This window comes from Bufo gargarizans, chromosome 7, assembly GCF_014858855.1.
Source record: "Bufo gargarizans isolate SCDJY-AF-19 chromosome 7, ASM1485885v1, whole genome shotgun sequence".
Lineage (NCBI taxonomy): Eukaryota > Metazoa > Chordata > Amphibia > Anura > Bufonidae > Bufo > Bufo gargarizans.
Genome location: NC_058086.1, coordinates 134,081,587 through 134,102,967, shown reverse-complemented (window position 1 = coordinate 134,102,967; position 21,381 = coordinate 134,081,587). Strand labels below are relative to the sequence as shown.

The 21,381-nt window shown below is 45.1% G+C and overlaps 1 protein-coding gene across 7 annotated transcripts in view; it reads right to left on the bottom strand.

The window, feature by feature from the left end:
• Positions 1–21,381, bottom strand: part of DENND1B (DENN domain containing 1B) — a 200,956-nt gene that overhangs the window by 142,417 nt on the left and 37,158 nt on the right. For 6 of the 7 annotated variants that reach the window (XM_044302464.1, XM_044302467.1, XM_044302465.1 and 3 more), the window contains exon 3: positions 3,766–3,809. In XM_044302464.1, coding sequence (XP_044158399.1) covers positions 3,766–3,809 — 44 coding nt within the window. Of the gene's footprint in view, positions 1–3,749; positions 3,810–21,381 lie in introns of all 7 variants that reach the window. The other variant, XM_044302466.1, reaches the window with a different exon arrangement.

The window sequence follows — 21,381 nt, the reverse complement described above, 5'->3', positions numbered from 1 at the left end:
TCAGATGGCATCTGAGACTGAAGGGCTTCAAAAACAAAAAACGTCTTCAAAGACCTCCTCTCCTTGAACACCACAGAACTGCTCGTTTGGACTTTGCAAGAGAGCACCAAACATGGGACATTCAAAAGGTGGAAGAAAGTTTTATTCTCCGATGAGAAAAAATTTAACCTTGATGGTCCTGATGGTTTCCAACGTTACTGGCATGACAAGCAGATCCCACCTGAGATGTTTTCTACGCGCCACAGTGGAGGGACGCCATAATGGTCTGGGGTGCTTTTTCCTTCAGTGGAACAATGGAGCTTCAGGAAGTGCAGGGGCGTCAAACGTCCGCTGGCTATGTCCAGATGTTGCAGAGAGCATTTCTCATGACCGAGGGCCCTCGTCTGTGTGGTAATGACTGGGTTTTTCAACAGGACAATGGAACAGTACACAATGCCCGCAGGACAAGGGACTTCTTCCAGGAGAATAACATCACTCTTTTGGCCCATCCTGCGTGTTCCCCTGATGTAAATCCAATTGATAACCTTTGGGGATGGATGGCAAGGGAAGTTTACAAAAATGGACAACAGTTCCAGACAGTAGATGGCCTTGGTGCGGCCGTCTTCACCACTGGCAGAAATGTTCCCACTCACCTCATGGAAACGCTTGCATCAAGCATGACGAAACAAATTTTTGAAGTGACGAACAATAACGGCGGAGCTACTCATTACCGAGTTCATATTTGGAAGTTGGATTTCTGTTTTGGGGGGTTTAGTTTTTTTTTGGGGAGGTGTGGTCCTAAACTTTTGATCAGCTGAAAAACAGCCTGTTTCAGTTTATTTATTTTTCATTAAATTGAATGCTCAAAAAACGTTTTGTCTCACTCCCATTTCTTCTTGTTGCATGTTGAAGCTCTACTTGGAACCTTGTTAAGATCCAGCCATGCTAAATATGATTTTTTGCCATTTTTCAAGTGGTCTTAAACTTTTGATCAGGACTGTATTAGAGCAAAATGAGACGTTTATTGGGGAAAACTGTACAATTGAAAGGAGGCTCCAGGACCCTGTTGGCCCACCTCTAGCCTACGGTGGTGAGATACGGTTGGACATAGAGGCATACAGGTTCTGTATGGCATCCTGCAGCACATTTGCCCACAGATATTGCCTGTAGATCCTGCACACTTGTAGGCTGCTGAAGCTGGCAAAGCAGCTGGTTCTAAAAATGCTCAATTGGTGATAAATCTGGAGACCGGGCGCCCAAGAAAGTGTTTTAATCTGGCAGAGACATTCCTGGGAAACCCTTGTTGTGTGTTGGTGAGCATTATCCTGCTGGAAAATACCAGCTGGAAGCCATGAAAGGCAACACATCTGGCCACAGGATGTCCTGCACATATGGCTGAGCTGTTAGTGTCCCTCACATATCACTACTAGGGGTGACCGTTTGTCTTGTGCGTTGGATCCCCAGATCTTCATACCAGGAGTTGGCACAGCGTGTGGCTCCACACAAAGCAGGCCTCTATACTAGAACCCAACTGTTGTCGGATCCCAAACAGAACCTGGATTCATCACTAAAGAGGATACGGTTCTAGATCGTAGTAGTCCAGCTTTTTCATTCATGACATCACTGCAAACAAAGGTGATGGTGGCAGGCTGTCAATGTCAGGAGACAGAATGGACACAGTGACACAAAATTCCCTTCTGCTGATAATCTGAAAATGATCCAGCTAGAGACAGGGGTGTGTAATGAAGGTTCCACCTGTGTCTGAATATTGAACAATGAAACTGTAAGAGCTGCTTATGCTTATCGGCAGGTCAAAAGATCCTCTCTACTGGTGGTCTGTCTGGGCCGTCCGGAGCCTGTTTGCCCTCACGTAACCACTGCTCCCAACACCTCCTAGGAGCTAGGTCAGAACAGCATGCATAGTGGGCAATTCATCGAAACCACCACCCTGCTTTTCTCAATCCAACGATGTGCACCCTCTCAAAGTCTGTCAACTGAGCAACATGTCTTAAAGTGTGTTGCGAGATCGCTGACTGCTAGACATGCCTCTACAAGAGGTACACTACCCAGAAGTAGACCTGTTCCAGTGCAGCTCTGGTCTCTGTCGCTCTCCACTTCCTGCTCTTACCTTTACACACAGGAAATCGCTGTCAATGCCCACAGTGGTGAGCTGCTGCATCTGAGTAGGCATCTCCAGCTATTTCCTGAATGTTAGGCCTGGAGGCAGGAGGTGGAGAGTAGTTAGGAACAAAACAGCAGGGAATTAGTGAGGTGAATAAAGTCTCTTTTTATTTTTAAAGGGGTTGCACTACTAATAGAAGTCATCCCCTATCCACAGGGCAGAGGATAAGCGTTTGATCACTGGGGGGTCAGACCGCTAGGAACCAAAGCGATTAGGAGAATAGGAGTCCAGAAGTTCTCATGGGGCAGATCGGCCGTACTTGCTGCCCCAATTCTCATGATTGCTGGGGGACCCAGTGATTAGTAACTTATACACTGTCTTGTTGGATAGGGGATAGGGCACAACACCTTTAACAATTATACCCCCTTTAAAAAATATCTCCTCTGCAGAAAACCACTTTATCCCATCACTATGTTTATAGAGTGTGGTATGAAACCAGCGGACTGTGGAATACATGCTGCTGATTTATGAAAGTCCTTAGATTGTTTTAACCCTTTCAGGCGCAATCCAATTTTTCTAGCCATTTCCACATACTAAGAGCTATAACTTTTATACTGTTTGCTGACATGGCTGTAGAAGGGCTTGTTTTTTGTGGGACAAGTTGCATTTCTTAATGGAACCATTTAATGCTCCATAAAATGTACTGTAAAACTGTAAAAAAAAATATTTGGTGAGTGAAATAAAAAAAACTCAATAAAAAAAAAAAAACTCAAACCATCTTTTGTGTTTCATTTTCATGGTCATTACAATACATGACTCCTGGATCAGTTATGTTATGGTGAAACCACATTTTAATACTTTTTGGGATGTTTACAACAATAAAAAAAATAATTGGATTTTTTTCTGTTGCTATGTGGGGGCCTTTTTGCAGGGCAATCTTTTTTTTTGTTTTGATCAATTTTTATTACATTTTTCTGAGAGATGAGGTGACCACAACATCGCAATTCTGCCATTGGGATTTTTTTACAGGATTCATTATGCGGGATAAATAATATTTTCATTTATAGTAATAGTTTGACTAGTTTCAGAGGTAGTGACACTAATTACATTAACTGGCTGGTATAGCAGTGTATGGAGCGGGCTCTGTTCCATGCGCACCTATAACGCTCATGTACGGTATGTTGTGGTAAATATATTGATTTCTATGGGACTTTGCACATACCGTATCTGTTTTCAGAATAGATCTGTGTGCTCTGCTTCTCATGGATTCTTTTATTGCAGACTCGAAGATGAGATCCGGCCCTGTGCATAAGGCCTTGGTTGTACTGCATGGACATGTGCCTTCTTATGTAATTTTTAAGATGTTTTTTTTGCTTCTCAACTTATGAACCTTCAAATTGGAAGTATTCTTCAAGAATTGTATATTAAAGCTAAAGTTCAGGACAAACTATTGTGCTTTGTACATTTTTCATCGATTCAGCTCAGAGAAGGTAAATCACGTCATTACAGCTTCAGTGCATGCAAGGTAGATCTGACACTGCCAAATATAAAGGCAATTGTGAGCTGCACACAATGAACCAGAGGTCTTCCCGGGAAGCTGAGGTGTGCACACATCATTACATCCAGCAGCGCTCACCATCAGACCTACTTGTGATGTTACCAACCTGGTCCGAGAAGTCCTCCGGGAACTTCCACAGCAAGGCTGGATCTGTAAATAATTGACACAGAGCATTAATCAGAGGAGCCGGGACAGCAGGCAACCACTAGAGACATTCATATTGACAACAATAATCAGAATTCTAGCAAAATACTAGCAGGACCCAAAAGAGTTATTCCTGACCTCTAAACGTGGGCACAGAAAGCCTGGCTTTCATATAGTGCAACCTACTGTAATCCACCATTCAAAGCATGTCTACTTACAATGGAGATGTCTGCTTCCACATGCATGTGCTGTACAGAATACAAGAGCCAGAAAAAGGGAAGAGCTGCATTCATAATGTTAATACAACGTTTAGTTTATTGGAAATTTTCTATGTTAAGGGGTGGGAAACTACCAAATTCAGTTATTAAGGGGCGATCCCCTTTCAGGACCTTCACCTATTAGCTAGAGTGGAAAGGGCTACAAAAAAAGCGCTTCTTGCTCAGGGGGTCCTGGCACGCCCATGTACTACATAGACAGCATCATGATTTTCCCAGGAACTGTACAATGCCTCATTTCCCCTGTGGGGGCGCTGCAGGAGAATTACAGCTGATCGCTGAAGTCATTGTAGAAAGCAGACAGCCCCTCTATACTTTCTGATATACAGGGATAGCAGTCCTGAAATTGTTATTTAACAGATTGTGGCGGCAAAGTTTGTGTGTTGCGATACTGTAGCAGGGGCGGACTGGGAAATTAAAGTGGCCTTGACAAAAAAAAAAAAAAAAAAGTGTCCCATGTATGCAAGTCCAAATTGACAGAAGGTGAGGCAATACAAGTAGGCAAGGCCAACGAAACCATAAAACAAAATCCCTTCCTGTTAGAACCATATACCACAGCGCAGTACAATATATTACCCCAAAGGCGGTCCCTCTGTGGTGGTCATTAATAGCAGCCATTTACCATCCTCCTCCTTCAGTTGTCTCTAGGATATGGAGCAGGGGGCTTATGGGGTGAGATGCGGGTCACAGCAATTGAATTCCGGAGGGCATGTGTGGTCTCTGGCCGGGTACATGAGTACCTGATTCTCGCAGCGTTAATTACCACTGAAAGCTGATTATGTACCTAACCAGTGGCAGAGAGAAGGGCTTGGGTGGCCCCCTGGCCAGTCTGCCCCTGTATGGCAGTCACCAGAGTTAAAGTGGTATTCCCAGCTTAGAAACATATGGCATATCCAGAGGAGAAGGGAACTGCACCCATCTCCAGTAGGGCACTCTAGACCCACCTGGTGATGCAAAGAGTGAACGAAGGGCTGGGCAGCTGAAGGATGCATTGCTAAGTGGAACAGAGGACATATCACCATACTTCTCGACATAGGTGCAGGTTGTAGAGACCCTCCTATATCAGACATTACAGCATATCTTGTGCCATCAATGTCCAATATATGGCAGTAGGTTTGACACCAGTCCTAAATAAAGCTGCAGATAACGCAGTAGAAATTCCTATTCTTGGCTCCAAGACGGACAACCAGACATGTTCTATAATTTGCAAACATCCGTGTGCAATTCACACTTTTTGCAGACCCATAGAAATGAACGGGTCCAAGAATGAACCACAAAAAATGTGGATCAGACACGGACTAAAAATACAGTGGTGTGCATGAGGCCTGAGAAGTGTCCCTTGTTACTCCCTCTCCAGTATAACAGGTCCTGGTCTACAAATGTGACTCGGTGTGGATCTTCCATTAATACGGGAAGGCATTCTTCACCTCAGCTGGGGGTCAAAGCTGCAGTAAATCTAATGAATTTCATTTTTGGCCACTGCCACCCACAACTGTGAACCTCCGCACTGGTCCACCCGATAGGGAGTATATACACAGCTTATCGGCATTCCTCCAGTGCGGTAATACATCATCCTTCAGGTCATTCAGTGACAGCACAACTATCACTGCTATCATCTTATCGTCCTCATGTGTCAGGTCTGAACATTCACTTATGGTTATAAATCACCACAGAGTCCAAGAATAAAAAAATAAAAAAATGCAGAACGGGGGAATGACAATAGTGTTCAGCACTTTGTACCACATATGACCAGAACCTGAGGGCATCTGTTGGCAAAGGGGCAACTGCAGTAGGTAAGGATGTAAAGTCTCCCTACTGTTCAGTATTTCTTCTAGTTAAAGAGGACCTGCCACCTCTCCTGACATGTATGTTTTAGTAACTACTTGCATTCCCCATTGTGACACAGCCAGGGGTTTTGTCTGGGAAGGCATGTATTTTCCTCCCAACATGTGCAGCTGGGCTGGTTTCCGGTCAGGTGAGGTCAAATACCGGCACTTAAACTCTGGTCCGGGTTTTGGCAGCACCTGGCTGTCCTTAAAGGGTTTCTGTCACCTGAAAAATGGGTATTAACCACTTAGGGACTTAGGGCGTACGCCCTGTTTCCCGAGTCCTTGAGAACCCAGGGCGTACCGGTACGTCCTAACTTTAAAACGCGATTGAGGCGCGGCGGGGGTTAATCGGAACAGGATCAGGATGTGTTCCCCACAACAAACCAGACCTGCGGTTTGCTGCGTTTCCGGTCCATTCGGGTCTCTGGTGACCCGATGAACCGGAAAAGGACTGATCGGTGGTGTAATTACACACCACCAATCACAATCCGAGCATTTGGGAGAGGCGGTGCTGACCGTGGTGCTGATTGGTGGTGGCTGTGCTGTCCATGGTGCTGATTGGTGCTGGAGAGAGGCGGGAGATTCAAACTCCCGACGCTCCTCTCTCCACAATTTTAGAATTTACATTTTTGTTACCTTGCCTAAAAAAAGTGCAATATAGAGCAACCAAAAGTCATATTTACCCTAAAATAGTCCCAAAACTACAACCACAACCACCTTATCCCGTAGTTTCCTAGATGGGGTCACTTTTATGGAGTGTCTACTCTAAGGGTGCATCAGGGGGCTTGAAAGGGTACATGGTGTAAATAAACCAGTCCAGCAAAATCTGCCTTCCAAAAACCATATGACGTTCCCCTTCTTCTATGTCCTGCCGTTTAGCCAAATAGTAGTTTACGACCACATATGGGGTGTTTCTGCAAACTACAGAATCAGGGCACCCCATATTGAGTTTTGTTTGGCTGTTAACCCATTTTTTCCAGTAATAAAGTAAGGGTTAAAATGGAAAAATTTTCTCTCCAAAAATATTTCCAAAATCGTTTCTCCATCTGCCATTAACTCTTGTGGAACACCTAAAGGGTTAACAAAGTTTGTAAACCCAGTTTTGAATACCTTGAGGGGTGTACTTTCTTAGATGGAGTAACTTTTTTGGAATTTCTATTCTAGGGGTGCAACGGGGGGGGGGGGGGGTTGAAATGGGACATTGTAAAATCTTCTTAAATTTTATGTCCATTTGCCATTAAGACCTAGGGTTAAGGGTTAACAAAGTTTGTAAAATCAGTTTTGAATACCTTGAAGGGTGTAGTTTCTAAGATGGGGTCATTTTTGGGTGGTTTCTATTACGTAAGCCTCACAAAGTGACTTCAGACCTGGACTGGTCCATAAAAAGTGAGATTTTGAAAATGTCAGAAAAAAATTCTAAATTTGCTTCTAAACTTCTAAGCTATGCAACATCCCCAAAAAATAAAATTCCCAAAATGATCAAACATGAAGTAGACATATGGGGAATGTAAAGTCAGCACAATTTTTGGGGGTATTACTATGTATTACAGAAGTAGAGAAACTGAAACTTTGAAATTTGCTAATTTTTCCCAATTTTTGGCACATTTGGTATTTTTTTATGCAAAAAAATTTACTTTTTTGACACAATTTTAGCAGTGTCATGAAATACAATATGTGACGAAAAAAACAATCTCAAAGCGGCCTGGATAAATCAAAGCATTTTAAAGTTATCAGCACTTAAAGTGACACTGGTCAGATTTGCAAAAAATGGCCAAGTCCTTAAGGTGAAATAGGGCTGAGTCCTCAAGGGGTTAAGCTGGCTGACATTAGCGATGTGCTAATGTCAGCTGAACATAACTATATTAGTGCAATCTCACTGCCTGCCGCCGATATTGAGAAAAAATAACTTTTATAATATGCTAATTATCCTCTAGGTGCAGGGGGGGGCGTTGCCCCTGCTCCTAGAGGCTCCGTTCTCTCACCTCTGGCCACGCCCTGCTACACTAGATTGACAGGGCCAGGCAGCGTTGGTCTCCTACCTCTGGCCTGTCTGCAGTGTAAATCTCGCGCCGTTCATTCGGCGCAGGAGCAGTGAGGAAGCTGGCAGCCGGGGAGCGCCCCTTCACTCACAGCGCCTGCGCCGAATACTGAACGGCGTGAGATTTACACTGCAGACAAGGCCTGAGATAGGAGACCAACGGTGCCTGCCCCTGTCAATCTAGTGTAGCAGGGCGTGGCCAGAGGTGGGAGAACGGAGCCTCTAGGAGCAGGGGCAACGCCCCCCCCGCCCTGCTCCTAGAGGCTAATTAGCATATTATTAAAGTTTGTTTTCCTCAATAACGGCGGCAGGCAGTGAGATGGCACTAATATAGTTATGTTCAGCTCACATTAGCACATCGCTAATGTCAGACAGGTTAATACCCATTTTTCAGGTAACAAAAACCCTTTAAATAGGCAGCTGGGCTCAGCAGCTGAGTCTCTGTGTTTGGATCTGAGGTTTTGTGCCAGATTGGAGGGCTGATACCCATGTGCAAGGGGAAACAGGCCCCCTATAGCCTGCTATGGACTACTTGAGGCAGACATGCCAACAAAGTGACTTGTGCAATATGAACTTTCTATTTGTGTGTGAATTAACACCAAAGACTGTAAAGTGATGCGTTGTTTTGTGCAACTGCCACAAGTGTGAATAAACACTGAAGCTTGAGTTAAGAACTTGTATTTTGCCTCTGTACTGCGTCCGCTTACCCTATCTACCAGAGCACAACCCCACACCATGTATAACAATTCTGGAGCATCTATTCTTCTGACTATGTAGTGCTGTCCCTTTATTATTCCTACTAGAAGCTTATGAATGAATTGCCAACAGTCTGCAATAAAGGTCTATCTGGGTGTTACCTGTTGGAGGTGTGTCCCTGGACAGTCTGACACTATCCAATCCGTGCCGACAGTGTCCGATTGTGTAGGGAAACCCCCCCCCCCCCCCGAAATGGAAACATACAGATCAACCTTCATTGCAGACTGCTGGCAATTCATTTACAAGCTTCTGGTAGGAATGATAGAGAAATCACACAAAATAAAGTCATAAGAACAGATGCTCCAGAATTGGTATTACACAAGGAATGCAAGTAGTTACTAACACAGAGGTCAGAAGAATATAACGTCATGTCTTTTTTTTTCTTTTTCTTTTGGTAGAGAACTTAAAACTCTGGATCAGTCACTATGAGATGGGTGCTCTGTTGGTAAGGTGCCGTGTTCTGCCATTTTCACCACAGATCACATGACAATGGAACGCTATTCCTCAGCTTTGGGACAATGAAGTGGGAGGGTCACTGGGAGCTTTTTTTTTTATTTCTTAGGGTCTCCTCTTCATCCACACAGCCAGAGTCTTGTCCTCTCCACTTAAATATCGCAGCCCCAACACCTCTGAAGCATGGCGTGCTTGGTTTTGCTGGGACTGAGCTGCACATAGGCCATGTGACATATAAACATGATTTCCCTGACCTAGGAAGCGGCTGCCACACTCACTGCAGCCCCGGGCCTCTACAGACAGCTGATAGGCAGGTTGCCGAAAGTCCCTACCAACAAAATACTGAGGACTTATCCTAAGGAAACTGGTCAAAATATATTGTGTCAACTGACTACTATACAACAGACTCACTTGCCCTCACCTGTCAATCACCTATGAGGTGGGGAGGGGAAAAAAACTTAACCCCTTAGTGAACAACCTGTTTTAGGCCTTAGCATTTTTTCATCGTAGCATTCCAAGAGCTATAACTTTTTTATTTATCCGTCTATATAGCTTTATGAGGGCTTGTTTTTTGCGGGACAAGTTGTAGCATTTAATGGCTCCATTTTGGGGTACACATAACTTTCTGATTAACTTTTATTAACTCTTTCTGGGAGGGAGATGGGGGAAAACCCAGCAATAATGCCACGGCGTTTTTACATTATAAATTTTGCAGCGTTCATTTTTGGGTAGAAATAACCTAATATCTTTATTCTTTGGGTCAGTACGATTACAGTGATACTAAATACATATACTGGTATATTTTTTTTTTTACATTTTACTACTTTTTTGCACTAAAACCCCTTTTTTTTTTTTAAGAAAAAAATATTTTTGCATTGCCGCTTCCCAAAACCAATAACTTTTTTATTTTTCTTTCTATGGAGTTGTGAGAGGGATTGAATTTTTTACAGCGTTCACCATAGGGGATAATTTATGTGATATTTATGTAGTCCAGGTCGTTACGGATGCAGCAAGAACAAATGTACGTGGGAGATTTTTTACAATTTTTTTAATTGCAAAGCGTATTTTCAATGGAGAAAAAAAAAGCTGGATTTTTTTATTGAATAAATGTGTTTATTTTTTTGTTTTACTTTTTTTAACCACTTAATAGTCCCACAAGGGGGCTATAACGGACATCTTTTTGATTGATGCATTATGTCTATAGGGTATTGCATTTTAATGTCAGTGCCATTCTGACATTGACCAACAGGCTGTGCCAGAGGGGGCAGCCTTCTGGAAATTACTCAAAGCTGGTCTGGGGCCTACAAGAGATCCCAGCCAGCCTTCACACACATCAGCACCCCGCAATTGCATTTGTTGGGCGGCGTTGGGAGACAGAGAGACTACGCTCCCTCTGTCAGCAGTTTACATGCGGGGGGCGCCATTGCCAGCGGCATGTAAAGTGTTAAACAGCCTGGATCAGCACTCCTGCCGGTTTGGGCTGCTAGAGCAGGGCCGCGGCCCGCATGTGAGAGCCAGGCCCCCGCTCCCCGCTGTACAGGGGACCCGTGCAGCGCTTAGACTGGGCAGTCGTAAAAAAACGGCTGCCTAGCCTACAGCCCCTTAGTGACCGCCGTAAAAAGGTTGTATGGGTGGTCACTATGGGGTTAATGAATCCAGCAATCTGATAATTAAAAGGGTTTTCTGAGATATTCATGCTGCTGAGCTACCGTCTAGATAGACCATCAGTATCTGTTCAGTAGGGGTCGGACACCCAGGACACCTCAGCTGTTTGAGAAGGAAGAGACTCTCACAGAAGTAGCCAGTGACAACACGTATATCGGTCATGTGGCCTAGGTGCAGCTCAGACCTATTGAAGTGAATGGGGCTGAGCTGTGATACCAAGAACAGCCGCTATCAATGCTGAAGCAGTGTAATCTGAGAGAATGCTGCGGCACCAGTGCCTTCTCAAACTATTGATCAGCGGGGGTTCCTAGGTGTCAGACCCCCACTGATCAGATACTGAGGATAGGTCATCAGTATTAAAATCTTAGGAAATCCTTTTAAGTGTTTGATATGTTCTTAAGCCCCTCATACACAGTGTATAGTTGGCCAAACCAGTAGTTTTCGGTGGGGCAGGACAATATAATGTGTGTGAAGGCCTCCAGAATCCCCCACAATCCCCCACATCAGATCAAATCGGGGACAGAAGAGTCAGGCAAATGTAATTTTTTTATCCCAAATTTATTTTTCTCCAGAAGGCAAGCAACTGCCCGAGTGTGGTAACAGCTCTCTCCGAGCGTGTATGTGCACATGGGAGCCCAGAGAGATAGCCAACAGCCATATGAAGATCGCTCCCATTAGCCCTTGAGAACTGAGCAGTCCCTGTATTAGGCACCATATTTATGTAATCTCTGTCCTGGTCACCTATAGTTATAACGTGAGCTCTAACCAGTGATATTTTAGAAAAGTGGGCGACTATAAAGGCAGCCACGTTTATTGTCACCCATCGGCGACTTTTCCAGGGAAGAATTACTGTTAAAAATTACAAAAACCCACACCTATGTGTGACAATTAGTAGAATAGTATCATTACTATAAAGCTACAGCTGACAGGCGAGCACAAGTGGATATGAAGTGCAGGAAGGTGGATGATGAAGTGACTGCTCGGAGCATGAATGAGAGAGTGCTGCATCCAGCCTGTCGGAGAGTCCTTCCTGACGATTCAGAGAGCTCAAACAATACACCAGGGAGCCATTGCTAATCTGCTTTATAGATGCTGTGTTCTTGAACATGACACTTCAAGTGGTTACAATGTGACAAAAGAGGCTGAACAGGCGTTTGACTTGTCAGACTGATAACCATGTCTGCAGTGCTACAACGCAGCGCTCGCTGTGCTATCATTTATATGCAGCGCACATTATACATCTGCACTTAAACTGCTACAGTATAACAGTATATAAATATTTCATTCGATACAATGTTCGCATGGGTTCACATCACTTACAATAAAATGCTTATTCTTCATTGCAGTAGACAATGCAAGCTTAGATAATAGTGCATTGGAGAATTCAAGAGAATGAACATTACTGTGCCCATATAATCGAAAAAGGTATTGGAGCAGATAGAAAGCAGTGTGCGCTGGAGACTGCTAGATGTCACTATAATATCATATGCTAAAGCAGCAAAAGCAAATCTTAAAGGGGTTTTCCAGTATTATGGGTGTTTTTACCTAGTCCTCAGTGCATATGGTAACGGTTGAAAAACTCATAACCACCTACACCCCACTGTGCAATCTTCCTGTCCCCGGTCTGTTTACTTCCGTCTGGGGCATAGACAAGGTCACAAGCACCGCTGCAGCCAATGACTAACCTCAACGTTCACATGTCCCCAAGAGGCACATCACTACTGGATATCGTGACACTTGTGGACATGTCACCGCTAAGGTCATTGGCTGCAAGGATGCACAGGAACCCGTCCATTCCCCATCCCGGTCTGGAAGCAAATAGATCCGGAACAGGAAGGCTGCCGAAGGGGGCAGGACACCAGAATGTAGCAAGCAGCATGTGTGCATTTCAACAGGCACCACACACTCTAAGGGTCCATTCACACGTCCTGTTTTTTTTCATCCTGAAAAACGGTCTGTTTTTTGCGGATCCGTTGTTCCTGAAAATGTTTCCGTATGTCATCCGTTTTTTGCGGATCCGCAAAAAACGGAAACATGTATACATTTCAATAATCAAATAAAGTTGTTTGGATTTCTTTGAAAAAAAAATGAAAAAAAAAAAATTTGCTATGTGTTTCCAGGAACGGATTCCGCAAAAAACGGAAGACATACGGAATGACATCCGAATGTCTTCCGTTTTTTGCGGAACCATTGACTTTGCATTGTACCAGGATCCGATTTTTCAGGACAAGAATAGGACATGTTTTATATTTAAACGGACATGCGGAACGGAACAACGGAAACGGACAGCACACATTGTGCTGTCCGATTTTTTCCAGGACCCATTGAAAATGAATGGGTCCAGATCTGGTCCTGATCTGTTCCTGAAAAAACGGAACAGATCAGGAAAGAAAAAACGGACGTGTGAATGGACCCTAAGAGTTAGGTAAAAAAAAATAAACTTGGAAAACTTCTCCTCTAAAAGTAACATTAAATAACACAGAAAATATACAACCAACAAAAGAAAAAATATTCCAGCTCAGCATCCTTCAATCTCGTCTCAGGTTACAATCAAAATAGAGAAATATATAAAGACATCTTCCCTATGTTTCCCAGGAGCTCAGCCACGCAACCCCCCCCCCCTCCTTCTTTTCCGGCATAGAGTTCCGTCACAGGGGCTCTATACCGGAAAATAACTGATCAGTTTTATCCCTATGCATTCTGAATAGAGAGTAATCCGTTCAGTTTGCATCAGGATGTCTTCAGTTCAGTCGTTTTGACTGATCAGGCAAAAGAGAAAACCGCAGTATGCTACGGTTTTCAATCTGGCGAAAAAAAAACTGAAGACTTGCCTGAATGCCGGATCCGTCCTTCCGGCCTGCGCAGACCGGTAAAAATGTGAAAAAATACACAAGACGTATCCGTCTGTCCGCATGACAAGCGGAGAGACGGATCCGTCCTTGCAATGCATTTGTGAGACGGATCCGCATCCGGATCCGTCTCACAAATGCTTCCAGTCAGCGCAGGTCGGCGGATCCGGCGGCCAGTTCCGACGACGGAACTGCCCGCCGGATCACACTGCCGCAAGTGTGAAAGTAGCCTTAGCTCGACACCTCAGCCAACCATCAGCCAATGATGGAAGAGCAGAAGATTAACCCCTGTGATCTTTTCAGGATATCTACAAGGCTGTTTGTGTCAAAATCATGCAGAAAATGCCACAGACTGACAAACAGTGGAGGCAAAGTTATCTCCTGTTACTTTATTCATTCACTTCTAGGTTTAAGCTGCCCATACACATTAGTCTTTTGTCGGCTGAACCTGTGTTCCTCAACAGATGATGTCGGGGGAGACAAGGATCAGATGAAATTAATATTTTTGCCCAATTCTTTTGTTTTCCACTCTCCCCATAGAAAACACAGACATGTTCGGCTGAGAAGAGCCAGGAGAGGTAGCTGTCAATCATTCATTTCTCAATAATGCAGCCAACAATCTAGAAAGGACCAAGAGCGTTTTACTTAGCGGAACAGCACACACCCAAAAATGTGATTATATGGATACGGAGGTACGCAGGGACCGATTCCCATATTTCACAATATTTAAAAGGTGAGCTACCCTTTTTTGTACATTTTGTATATATTTAGAGATTAAATACATTAAATACAGTATTCCCAATTTATACTCCATTTCACAATAAAGGCCGCATACATCATCAAAATAGATATCTTACACCTGAGGAGGGGGTGAAGTTATAGGCACATTTATAAAGACCAGCACTGGCGGTGGATAACCAGCTCCTCTTCTACATGTAAGAATTTCCTAGCAGTCTTACATTTATACCATTTTATACACCTAAAACAGGCATAGAAAATGATGAATGACACTGGCCCGCCGCCGGCCCATCCCCTTCCTGGCGTGAGCGGTGAGAAGACGCAGATTGCTGTTTGAGCCAGAATACGCCTAATATAGGTATATTTCTGGTTAATAAATTGCCCGCTTACTTTGAAAGTTCATGGCTGTAAAATCCATTTTGAATGTTTTCAGGCTTCTAATAAAATGATTATTTTATCTGAACTGGACATGTAAAGTGCCCATCATAACATCAGGCAGGCTGTATTTCAAAGAAAGTGATATACCACCCCAGAAGCATTATAAAAAAAAAAAAAATGTGTGTCTATGGGCACTAGTTTGGCAAGCAGTTTGGTATTGCTTTAAACATGTAAAAACGCCTTTTTTACACGGCGTAATACACAGCTTTTTTTTTTTTGCTGTGTGAAGATAGGCTAAGCACAAAGTTACACATTAAAGAGGACCTTTCACTCGTATACAAACTAAAAACTAACTATACCTGCTGGCCAATCGCAGCACACAGCTCATAGACTGGCTATGAGCTGTGCGCTGCGATTGGCCAGTGCTGCAGCAAGGGACACGCCTCCTACAAAAAATCTGTCTAGTACAACAGACGGAGCTGAGTCACCGGAGCCTATACCGGGCGAACGGAGCGGCGCCCAGGCATACTAGTAAGTGCAGGGGGACCCCTGGGCACCGCTCTGCCCACAGGTATAGTTAGTTTTTAGTTTGTATACAAGTTAAAGGTCCTCTTTAAGGACTGCAGGATTTTTTCCGATTTTGCATTCCGGCAATCAAGCAGATATTAAATAATATCTAATAATAAGAAAACATTACCTTTTGTGAAATTAGTTGATTTTTATAAGCATTATTTTGAAGTCCATCCAAGCTGGAGTTTAATATATTATAAAAAATAAAAAAAATAACATCGGTTTCACCTATTTACTTTTAATGGTGCTTATTATAAATTATGTAATTTTATAGCATAGGCTTCCCCATGTATGAGGATACCGAATATATATCAATAATCAAGTTTAATAATTATTTTTTAATGTAATGTAGTGTTTCCTGCTGTATATTGCTGCCATACTGCTAGACCATGTATACACTGGCCTGCAAGAACAAACTTATGGTAGTCAGCAGCACCGGACTGGCCAAGGGGCCTGTGTCTGATCAGCTGCCCCAGAATGCCATGGTTGAAAACATTAAAAGGGAGTCTCCTCCTTGTGAAAGCACAATTATAACTGATCACGTCAGAGTTATTTTCGATCCCTGCCACTACCATGGCAGAGTAGCCATCACAGCTGCATTACTATGACTGGGATTGGGATCCTTGTACACAGGCATGCAGCAATATAAGGGATAAAAAAAAAAGAGCCAGACATTACATAACTGGGCATATCCAAGCAAATGTTTGTTTTTGCTAAAACAATTGCAATATGCGACACTAGCCTAAGGCCTCGTTCACACTTCAGTGTTTGGTCAGTGATTTCCATCAGTGATTTGTGAGCCAAAACCAGGTGCAACTCTAAACACAGAACAGGAGCGATTATCAGGAGGGAAGCGTTCCTTCCCAGGAATAGTCCGCTCGCTCGTGGAGGAGACCGCTGCTATTACATGCAGCGATCTTCACCTCAGCATGGGGAGGAGTGATCGCTGTGCCATAGCTCGTCTACATGCTGTATACAGGTTTGCCCGCAGCAGGTCATTAGACACCACCATCTGCCACCTGCAAACGATTATTTTTTAACATGTCAAAAGTTCTGGATTGCCCGATGATTAGCCATGCCAGTTCATCGGGCAATTGGCAGCAGTATTACACTGCAAGATGATCGCTAATGCAAACACTCGCAGGTGTAATACAGGCTTTAAAGAGGACCTTTTACCAAGTCGGACGTTACAATATCACTGCCTCGCACTGTAGGGCATGTTTAGGAGATGTAATTGTGCTCATTTTTTCTGATCTGCTGCTCTGTTGCACCGCTGTGGCCACAGCCGGGGATAAGGAGACGCCCCCTGAGAAAACCTGCCGTCTCCTCCTCTCTGTACCAATGCTATTTATTAGCATACAGGGCGCCAAAAAAGACGGAGGGCACAGCAGGGCAACGGAGAAGAAGATCTGAAAGAAAAAGAGGCGTGATGACATCTTTCCCTACAGTGCGAGGTATTGTAATGTCAGAACCGGTGAAAGGTCCTCTTTTAAAGGGGTATCACAGTATACAGCATTAATCATTGGATAGATAATAAGTAATAAGTCGGTGGGGCTCTCACCATTGATTGCCAGAACATGGACATCCTCCCGGCTATGAAACTGTGGCTTGGAGAAATTTAAATGGAGCAGAAGTCAATAATGCGCCCTACTGGTTCATTCAAAGACTATGGCACTGTCAGAAACAGCCTGGCACTGGAAGCAATGGAATGGATCCATACCACGCTACTATCATTTACCTGCATGTTTATGAAGGATTCCAGAGGTTCTCAGCCACATATGACATAACACATCATGGAGAGTCATTTTCTTGAGTACCTGGTACTGTATGAATATTGTGCTTTTACTCAGTCTCACGTTCATAGTTATGATCACTAATAATTTTCTCTTGTTATTTTAGAGCTGCCTTACAGACAGGAACCCTGGTGGCTTAGAGGATTATTAAAAGCTTCCTCTGTGAATCACTTCCTCATCTTAAAGGACCATTAAAACACAGAATCCAGAGAAGACGAAAAAGAACAACCAACAAAATGTAACAATCTCCTTATTTGTCTTGTTCTTGTTTTGTCAGATACCACAATTGCAGACCATGAAAAATAAAACTGAAAATTAATGTATTCTTCTCTTAGGCTGCAGCCATGTCTTCCTCGCTCTCCCCTCTCTGATGCTAGTGCACGCGAGCCAGGAGGTTTAGGAGGAGGCTGGGTTTAGACTAGGTTCACATCGCTGTTTAAAATTGTGGTAATCTGTTCCAGCATTGGAGACTACCAGTGCCCAAATGATCCCATTCACTATATTGGGCTCTGCTGGCATTCTGCCACTTTGTTGGAAACTCTCCTAGCTACTAATAGTACAAAACAAATTTGGTAACAACGCCATTGTACCTAGCACCAACTGCAGTACATACACAGTACCAGTCATAGTACATACAGTTGAATAGCTAATCTGCCTCATTATGCAGTGATAATTCCACCTTTCACTGTAAAAGTGGGCAGATTTTCAGCCATTCTGGAAAGCTGGGTAACATGGAAAAAAAGAAAAACACTGTAAAAAAGGACAGAAGTAAAGAAACGAGGGATGGCGAGAGATGATCTGCAGTATGCCGAAAATACATAATGGACAGACCCTTCCATCCAATGTACAGTTTTCAGAACCCAAAACAGCTGATCGGTGGAGGTGGCGGGAAATCAGATCACCTATTGTAAGGAATAGGGATTATTATTTAATGTCAGCCATGTTCTTACACCAGCCATCTGCTGTCTGATAGCAGAGGGAGAATCACTGCGGGGGTCCTGGCTCCAAACAAGCCATTTGTTTACACATAGCACCTACTCCAGCCAGGAACCCAGCTAAGGCTACTTTCACACTTGCGTTTGGGGTTCCGCTTGTGAGATCCGTTTGAAGGCTCTCACATGCGGCCCCGAACGGATCTGTAAGTCCCCAATGCATTCTGAATGGATGCGGATCCATTCAGAATGCATCAGTTTGGCTCAGTTCCACCTCCATTCCGCTCAGGAGACGGACACCCAAACGTTGCTTGCAGCGTTTTGGTGTCCGCCTGGCCATGCGGAGCCAAACGGACCCGTCCTGATTTACAATGCAAGTCAATGGGGACGGATCCGTTTGACGTTGACACAATATGGTCCAATTGCAAACGGATCCGTCCCCCATTAACTTTCAATGTAAAGTCAGGAGTCCCTATAAATATACCATCAGATCAGAGTTTTCTCCAATACGATGGTATATTTTAACTTGAAGCGTCCCCATCGCCATGGGAACGCCTCTATGTTAGAATATACCATCGGATTTGAGTTAGATCCGACAGTATATTCTAACACAGAGGCGTTCCCATAGTGATGGGGAAGCTTAAAGTTAGAATATACTAAAAACTGTGTACAACATAACTGCCCCCTGCTGCCTGGCACCACCAGATCTCTTACAGGGGGCTGTGACCCGCATAATTAACCCCTCAGGTGCCGCACCTGAGGGGTTAATTGTGCGGGTCACAGCCCCCTGAGCGGGTGCTGCCAGGCAGCAGGGGCCAGACCCCCCTCCCTCCCAGTATTAAAAGCATTGGTGGCCAGCGTGGCCCCCCTCCCTCCCCAGTATTAGCATTTGTGGCCAGTGCGGCCCCCCTCCCCAGTATTAGCATTGGTGGCCAGTGCGGCCCCCCCCTCCCTCCCCAGTATTAGCATTGGTGGCCAGTGCAGCCCCCCTCCCTCCCCAGTATTAGCATTGGTGGCCAGTGCAGCCCTCCTCCCTCCCCAGTATTAGCATTGGTGGCCAGTGCATCCCCCCCCCCCTCCTTCCCCAGTATTAAAAGCATTGGTGGCCAGTGCGGCCCCCCCTCCTTCCCCAGTATTAGCATTGGTGGCCAGTGCGGCCTCCCCAGTATTAGCATTGGTGGCCAGTGAAGCCCTCCCCAGTATTAAAAGCATTGGTGGCCAGTGTGGCCCCCCTCCCTCCCCAGTATTAGCATTGGTGGCCAGTGCGGCTCCCCTCCCTCCCCAGTATTAGCATTGGTGGCCAGTGCAGCCCCCCCTCTCCCTCCCCAGTATTAGCATTGGTCACAGGCTAACAACCTGTCACTTACCAGTAGCAGGAGCGTCGGCCGGCCGGCCACAGACAGCGCAGGTAAGTGTAAGCTAAGTAACCATGGCAGCCAGGACTGCAGTAGCGTCCTGGCTGCCATGGTAACTGATCCGAGCACCAGCGATAACTGGTACTCCGTTCGGAAATGCCGCTCCGCTGCCACCAATGATGGGGATGGGGGGTTGTTAGCCTGTGGCCACTGCCACCAATGCTAATACTGGGGGGGGGGGGCCGCACTGGCCATCAATGCTAATACTGGGGAGGGAGGGAGGGAAGGAGGGGGGGGAGACGCACTGGCCACCAATGCTTTTAATACTGGGGAGGGAGGGGGGTCTGGCCCCTGCTGCCTGGCAGCACCCGATCAGGGGGCTGAGATCCACACAATTAACCCCTCAGGTGCGGCAGATCACAGCCCCCTGTAAGAGATCGGGTGGTGCCAGGCAGCAGGGGGCAGTTATGTACACAGTTCTTAGTATATTCTAACTTGAAGCATCCCCATCGCCATGGGAATGCCTCTGTGTTAGAATATACTGTCGGATCTGAGTTTTCACGATCTTGAAAACTCAGATCTGAAAAAGCTGTTATGCAGACGGATCCGTTCTGAATAGATACTATCGTTTGCATTATAGGTGCGGATCAGTCTGTGCAGACGGATCCGCACCGAACGCAAGTGTGAAAGTAGCCTAATAGAACAGAAAAAAACTCTCTGCAGGGAATCTAAGCCATTCACCGCTTCAATCAAATGTTCAGACATCATGGAACTGGCGATTCATAAGGAATTATGAATCACCCAGCCATCACAGGCATAAACCAGATACATATTTGTGTCCCTGTGGCCACGATGAACAGGCCCGTGGTCATAGTTTGGTGGTGGGATGCCAAAGAGGGGAGATATACATATCTCCCCACAGAAACCAAATAACAGTAACATGCTTGGACTCTACTGGTGGCCGGAACCCAGGCGGATCCATTGGTCCCAGAACCAGCTCCCTGCGACATTCTGGTCTGGAGCTATGAGCCCTAATCGGTTCTGTGACTCATTTGCTGCCAGCCTCAGAAAAGGGGGAAAGTGGACTCCTCCCAGAGGCCGGGAGGGGAGGGGCCTGCTACAGGTCAAAAGGCTTATGCCAGCAAGCGGGCGTGTCTTTTCTCTGAAGGGGGGGTTACATCATGCCATGTGTTTAGAGGGACCGGCAAACTGCTGACAGCACTGTCTCCCCTGTGACTACAGCTAAGAACTCATCAGAACCCAAAGGACTCATATACCTGGTAAACTGACTTTTGTTCTGCTAAACCCTGTTTGTACCCTACTACCTGATTTGCAACCTCAGACCACTGTATATATTCTTTGTGTGTATAGTTTTAGGTCTACTAAGCCCTTAAGGCAATTAAATATATAATTTAATCTTGTACTGTTCTGGTATCTCAATCACGAATTCCCACGTCCATGTTTTGCCATAGTTATACGCTACTGCGGATTGGTTTCCTCACCCTATATAATCCTGTTAGCGGACCGGGCTTATATCAAACGAGAAGCTGGTGGCAGTCTTCCCGGGCTGAGGAAGCGCGGTTTCACTGGGGCTCTCTCAGCTTGTTGCCTCTCTGTGCCCATGGACAGGAGGAGTCTAAACACTGTACCAAGCTGACCTTACCTGCTCCTCAGGGACGGCGTAACGTTTCACCTTAGTAACCAGTGACTATACAGTATCGCGCTGGCCCTGCTATTTAACGTCCGGAGGCAGCGAGGTGCGGTATTCGTCACAGGGGGCCTTTCTGCCACCCTACCACCACCACCACCACCATTGTTAGACTTGCGGAGGGAAGCATACTTACCTGCCACCTGCCACTGGGTTCGCCCACTGCTGCGCTTCAGTCTCCTCATGTCAACATCTGATTTAATACGGGCCATGTGGCTGGTGACGTGTCCCCCATCCAT